Raw genomic sequence first — 6,918 nt, forward strand, 5'->3', positions numbered from 1 at the left:
AATAGGAAGTATTTAAATGTGCAGGGGCTTCCCTTTCTCAGGAGGGGATGTGGGAGAATTCTGCTTCCTGTCCATCCAGAGTCCAGCCAAGCCAGTTGAAGCCAGCGGGCTTAGCCACAGCTTTGCCAGGGAGTTGCAGCCAGGCCAGAGCCCCCAAGCTTCCCCACTCCTTAACTCCTTAGCTTATGTGCCTCCTTCTTCAAGATGACAGTAAATGTCCTGTCTAAGAGCTGGGTCCAAAAACTCTGCACAAATGGGACCCTCCATGCAAGCGCTCAGCCAGCACCCAACACACCCAGCTCAGGATTGTCCAGATTTTCTTGGGACCAAGGATTCCCTAGATCTTGTTTTCCTGCTGCCACTTTGTGCATTTGACCAAATAGAAATGGGTAAACGTTGAAGAGGGTGGGAGCGTTATGAGGGGCTCAGAAATGCTGTCCTCCAGCACCCACAATGGAGAAGTACAATGTGGGGGGGGCAGCCTATGTCCAGAAGGCATTAAAGAAATGAGGCCTCACCCAACCACCCCTTCTTCTGCAAGCAGAGGCCATGGCTCCCAGCACCTCCCAGAAGCCCCTGTGGTTTGCAGTTGGGCCCTGTTAGGGACCTGAGAGGATGAGGAACTAAATGCTCTCTTGTTGCTCACCTGGTATTTTCACTCAGGGACGTTTAGAGGATCGTGAGCAGAAAAATTCAAAAGACTCCACACCTTGCAACTGTCCCTTCAAAGAAAGCGAGAGGCAGGTATGGAGAGGCATTCGGAGCAGGGAGCCAGAAACAAAGTAGAGACAGTCTTTGCCGAGGGTAAGAGCCCCTGGAGTGTGACCACCAATCAGCGCTGCCGCCTGGACACCCGCACACAGCCCCTCCTCCCTCTTCCCTCCCTCCTTTCCCAGCATCAGCCCCCCCCCCCACACACCTGCCTGCAATTTGAACCAATGGCCTAAGAGACAAGCAAGTGTCCAGCCTGGAATCTTAGACACTGAATGATTTGGGGACTTGGAGACAACGTCATGAGGGAATGATTAAAAAGGAGTAGGGGACCCCAGGACCCCCCACTGGCATGAATCAGGAGGGGAGATGGGTACAAAATGGAGCCCAGAAGGGCGTTGAAAATCCCAACTGTATTAACCTACCAATGGGAACCCTTACTGGACTCTGAGCTTCCTGGCAGCCAATGGGAAATGGAGAAGCAACTTGGTTCCCAGTTCATAGAACCCATATAGTACAATGTACGGTATTGTATAATATGGCCCCCAGGGTCGCCCTAACAGGGACATCGCGTGACGTGATGAGCCACCTAAGGGTAGCCTTGGAGCAGAAGCAGGATCATGTGAGCCAGGCCACATCTGCAGACAGCTGTTGAGACAGTCTGATGTCACCACATCCCATAAGACCCTGCTGGTGACAGTAGGTCTGAGGGTGTCCAGGCCCTGCTCTGCAGTGCTCAGCTGTTCACTGGGTTCAATCCAGGGCCTGGAGTTGGGAGCTGTGATTGAACCAGAGCTCCCTGGGTCCAGAATGGGGGTGGGGGGGTTAACCTGGCTAAGGGAGAGAGGGAGGAGAAAGAAGAGGAGGAGTTGGGCTTGAGATTTAGCTCCATGGTAGAGTGCTTGAGTAGCGAGCACAAGCCCTGGGTTTCATCCCCAGCAGAGGGGGAAAACAAGGAAAGTTAAGCCGGGAACGGGTGGCTCATGCTTGTAATCCTAGCTACTTAGGAGGCCGAGATCTGAGGCTCATAGTTCAAAGCCAGCCCGGGCAGGAAAATCTGTGAGACTCTTCACTTAACTACCAGAAAACTGGAAGTGGCGCTGTGTGTGGCCCAAAGTGGTGGAGTGCTAGCCTTGAGCAAAAAGAGCTCAGGGATAGTGACCAGGCCCTGAGTTCAAGCCCCATGACTGACACAAGCACACACAAAAAAAGGTTTCAATCCACCACTTTGTAATATCTGGGACTCTGGGTCTTCTGAGCCCGAGCCCTCTAAACTAGGTTGTAATCAATATTGCATGACTCAAAGCCTTCTAAGCAGAAAACACTTTCAGGGTAACTGTCAGTTAAACCCAGGCCAGAAGCCTTTGGGAGGCTGGAAAGCTGGCAAGAGCCAACCCCAGCCCATAGACAGCCCGGCTGTCTTCCCCCTCAGATCTAGGGCAAGTCTAGTAGGGCTGACACATTCAGAGAGAAAAGATAAAGCAGGGGACTCAGTTACATTGGAATTTCACAGGTTTATTTTGTGGGTTTTTTTGTTTATTTTTGGTCGGTCGTGGGTCTTGAACTCTGGGCACTGTCCCTGAACTCTTCAGCTCAAGGCTCTACCATTTGAGCCACAGTGCCACTTCTGGCCTTTTCTGTTTATGTGATGCTGAGGAATTGAATCCGTGGCCTCATGCATGCAAGGCAAGCACTCTACTGCTGAGCCACCTTCCCAGCCCCACAGGTTTATTTTTATTACCCCTGAAGGGGTTGTACTAGGCCTGGAACCCAGGGCCCTCCACATGCTAGGCAGGCACCAAACCACTGGGCTCCACCTCTGACTCTTGAGTGTCAGATAAAGCAGTGGTTAAATAAGTTTAATTTCAGATAAACAAGCTACATACTAAATGTTGTATGGAACATGCTTATATACCTGCATACACACATACCTATATATGTATATACATGGGCATATGTGTATATATACACACATATGCATGTGTATACAGTGTGTGTACATGTATGTATGTATATGCATGTGTATCTGCCCATATACACATGTGTGTCTGCACATGTGCGGGTATGTATGCCTGCATGTGTATCTGCTTTCATTCTGAAGTGTGAATTAACTGGGCATGGGCCCCCTGTGTTTTCTCCAGCAACCCTTTGCACCAGCTGGGTGCCAAGGTGGGAGGCTCTGAGGCTGCTGGGGTCAAACGGCAGCGGCAGCATTCCCCCGCCCTGCCCCGCCCCGCCCCACAATTGCTCCATTTGGCTCACGGGATGATTTGGGGGTGCAGGTGAGGGTGGGGTTTCCTTCTTAAGGAACATCTCAAAATAGGGCATTTCCACAGACTAGACTGGATGTCTGGCTCCTCTGAAAAGCACTGGTGATGGGGACCCTAGCCCACCATCCACAAGCCACCAAGTCCCAGGCCTGTTAGAAGGACGTGTCCCCATTTCACCCCCCTTCTCCAGCCTCCTGGGCCAGGACTACCAGGTTGGTGGCCCTGTGGGGAGCTCCAAGCTGTGTGAGCAGATCCGCTTCCCCGTGACCTGCACACCCACGGCCCCATCCGACGCAGCGCACAGCGCTGTCCCCAGCTCCTCTGGAGGCCCAGGGTCTCGAGGACCCTGAGGTGAGCAAATGCTATCGCATGCAGGGAAACAGCATGCCACGGGCTGGGGGTGATGGAGACTTCCAAACAGGGTGTCTTCACAGCTGCATCATGGGGACACTTAAGTGGGGAACATCCCCCCACCGCCCCATGATACCTGCAGCCTCTGTCCCCTGCCCTGGGAAGCTGTGCTACCAATGGAAAGAGATTTGTCATCCAAGTAGAGAATCATGTCCCACAGAGGAGTCTCAGCCTCGTCTTAGCTGGAATCTAGAGAACTCTTTAAGAATCTGGGCAGGATGGTGGGTTCAGAGACCTTCAAAGCTGTGCACTCATAAGCAGGCCTGCCCTGGCCCCTCTCTCCACAATGCCAAACCAGCAGCACTAGAAAGTTGAGTCTGTTTTGCTTTAGTGCAAAAAAGGCAGAGAAGAGCCAGGTGCTGGTGGCTCATGCCTGTAATCCAAGCTACTCTGGAGCTGAGATCTGAGGATTGTAGTTCAGCGCCAGCTGATTGTAGTTCAGGCAGGAGTCCATGAGACGCTTTTCTCCATTTAACCAGCACAAAAACCTAGAAGCAGAGGTGTGACTCGAGTGGTAGAGAGCCAGCCTTGAGGGAAAATGTACCCAGACCCAGAGTTCAAGCCCCAAGACTGGCACAAAGAGAAAAGGCAGAGCTGGGCACCTGTGGCTCATGCCTGTAATCCTAGCTACTCAGGAGGCTGAGATCTGAGGATCATGGTTCAACGCCAGCCCGGGCAGGAAAATCTGTGAGACTCTTATCTCCAGTTAACCACCAGAAAACCAGAAGTGACGCTGTGGTTCAAGTGGTAGAGCGCTTGCCTGGAACTGAAGAGCTGAGGGACAGCACCCAGGCCCAGAGTTCAAGACCCACAACCAAAAAAAAAAAAAAAGAAAAGAAAAAAAGAAAAGACAAAGAGGATGAACATGAAATAAATGTGTCAATATTCTTTCTGTATTAAAGAGATACACATTTGTAGAGATGGTGAAGAACAAGATGCAGAACTCGAACTTCCAGGTGAGCCGAGAGAAGGGGGAGACCAGGAAACCAATTGACCCAATCCCATGTCTGCTAGAGACTAACCATGCAGCTCACTGAACCTCCTCCATGCACTGTGACGCTCAGAGACTCATTTGTCCCTGGCCACACAGCAAAGGCGGACTCAGTGAGACCAGTACAGAGCTGACAGCAGGCAAGTGTCATCAAGTCCCAGGCCATAAGCCTGCTACCATTCAGGAGGGATTTCTCTGGAGTTTTAAGGACGCATGTTCTTTTTTAGAACTAAGCATCGAGAGTACAGGATTTTATTTGGGGAGGGGGGGATGTGCATGTATGTGCACACAGGCACGCATGCCGGTACCGAGGCTTGAACTCGGAGCTTTACGCTAGTGTTTGGCCACCCCTCCACTTCCCAGACTAAGAGATTTTCTTAAGGAAGCTGAACTGCTGCCCTTCATAATCCAGTTACCCCAGCCCACTCCCACCTTGCAGAAAGCAGAAATGAGCTCGTGCAAACTTGGGGGCTATACACATGTCCATTGCACAGGAGCTTGGGGATTCCAAGACAACAGAATCATCCTTGGAGAAGCCAGATAAAATGTTTTAGAAAGCAGAAACTTTCTAGCCAGGCGCTGGTACTTACTCCTGTAATCCCAGCTACTCTGAAAGCTGAGATCTGGGAATTGAGGTTCAAAGCCAGCCTGGACAAGAAAGTCCATAAGACTCTTATCGCTAATTAACCAGCAACAAAAGCTAGAAATGGAACTGTGGTTCAAGTGGTAGAACACCAATCTTGAGAAAAAAAAAAAAAAAAAGCCAAACAAAAGTTCAAGGCTCTGAGTTTGAGCATCAGTACTTGAATAAGGGGGAAAAGGCAGGAGCCGGGGGGGGGGGGGGGGGGGAGGGAGAGCAAAGGAAGGGAGGGAGGGAGGGAGGGAGGAAGCAAAAGCTCCTCCTCAGCTGACACCCATGTCCTTAGACATGTAGACATGTTGGGTACTGCTCAGAGCAGGGTGTTGGGACTGAGGGCCCCCAAGATCTGTAACCTTGGCCACTGTGCAAGGTAGGACTGAGGGAGGCTGGTGGCTCACTCCTTCACTCACACAGAAGAGACCAGAGCAGACAATGAATGGTCCCTGCAGCTGGGTGTTGGCAGAGGGCTGCTGCAGAGAAAGATGACTGAGGAGATGGCAGCATGGGCTCCAGATGTTGTCTGGATGTTGTGCTTCTCGAAGAGACAAAACCAGGGCTTTGAGGTGTGCGATCAAGGTGCACAAAAAGGTTTTCTCTATGCTCGTGGCCAAGTACAGGGTCCCCTCTCTATGGTGTGGGGTCCTCATGACCTTGGAAGAGATGGGCCATGGAGAATCAGCCCCCTCGGTCCAGGCCAGGCATGAAGGTGGCACGCCTCTCCAGCGACCTCAGTGACTCTTCTTAAAGCCCTAGGCCTTAAAAATGCCATTGGTCTTGTGTTTGGCTTTTTCATTGTAGTTAAGTCTTGTACAATTGCTGTGGGTTGTATGCTAAAGACGGCAAGTTAGGGCTGGGAATGTGGCTTAGTGGTAGAGTGCTATCCTTGAGCAAAAGAAGCTCAGGGACAGTGCCTAAGCCCTGAGTTCAAGCCCCAGGACTTGCGCACATGCACACACACACACACACAATATGGCAATCTAGTTTCTAGTCTTAAAGATAATCTCCTAGAGATTTATTGGATAGCTCATCTAGGCAGGCACTGAGGAGAGAAAAGTGACCAAAAGAGGGCCATCCTGGCCTCAGGGCCTTCAGCAGACCTGTGCTGAAAGCCTGGGATGTGGCAGGTGCTGGCCAGGGTGAGGTCAATCATGTATTGGGAGGAAGGGCGGGGCCAGGATGCCACCCCAAGCGCAAGCAGTGACTCTATGGTTGGGTTTTTTTTTTTTTTTTTTGGTTTTTTGTTTTTTGGGGGTTTTTTTGGTCAGTTGTGGGTTTGAACTCTGGGCCTGGGTGCTATCCCTGAGCTCTTTAGCTCAAGGCAAGTGCTCTGCCATTGAGCCACAGCACCACTTCCTGTTTTCTGGTGGTTAATTAGAGATAAGAGTCCCACGGACTTTCCTGCCCGGGCTGGCTTTGAACCATAATCCTCAGATCTCAACCTCCTGAGTAGCTAGGATTACAGGCGCGAGCCACTGGCACCCGTTTTGGCTCTATGTATAAAGCATAGAGAGATGATAGACAGATTACAGATAGACAATGTGGTATGTATACATATTGCACATTCGTGACTTGAAAATCCAAAATGCTCCAAATCAACAACTTTCTGGTGTCCATACCATGAAACTTTGATTCATGGGCAAAACCAGTAAAACTTTTACATTAAAATGGAACTTAGGCCAAGTGCCAGTGGCTCATGCCTGTAATCCTAGCTACTCAGGAGGCTGAGATCTGAGGATCATGGTTCAAAGCCAGCTCGGGGCAGGAAAGTCTGTGAGACTCTTATCTCCAATAAACCATCAGAAAACCAGAAGTGGCTCTGTGGCTGAAGTGGTAGAGTGCTCGCCTTGAGCTGAAGAACTGAGGGACAGAGCCCAGGCCCAGAGTTCAAGTTCCAC

General features: G+C 50.9%; 1 protein-coding gene across 1 annotated transcript in view; it reads left to right on the forward strand.

The window, feature by feature from the left end:
• The window catches only part of Fhad1 (forkhead associated phosphopeptide binding domain 1), a 92,497-nt gene extending 88,068 nt beyond the window's left edge, over positions 1 to 4,429 (forward strand). The window contains exons 32-33 of the mRNA XM_042669712.1: positions 664 to 744; positions 4,295 to 4,429. Coding sequence (XP_042525646.1) covers positions 664 to 744; positions 4,295 to 4,429 — 216 coding nt within the window. The remainder of the gene's footprint in view (positions 1 to 663; positions 745 to 4,294) is intronic.
• The last annotated feature ends 2,489 nt before the right edge of the window (positions 4,430 to 6,918 follow it).

This window comes from Dipodomys spectabilis, unplaced genomic scaffold (genome assembly GCF_019054845.1).
Source record: "Dipodomys spectabilis isolate Male_0828 unplaced genomic scaffold, ASM1905484v1 ptg000504l, whole genome shotgun sequence".
NCBI classification, from domain to species: domain Eukaryota; kingdom Metazoa; phylum Chordata; class Mammalia; order Rodentia; family Heteromyidae; genus Dipodomys; species Dipodomys spectabilis.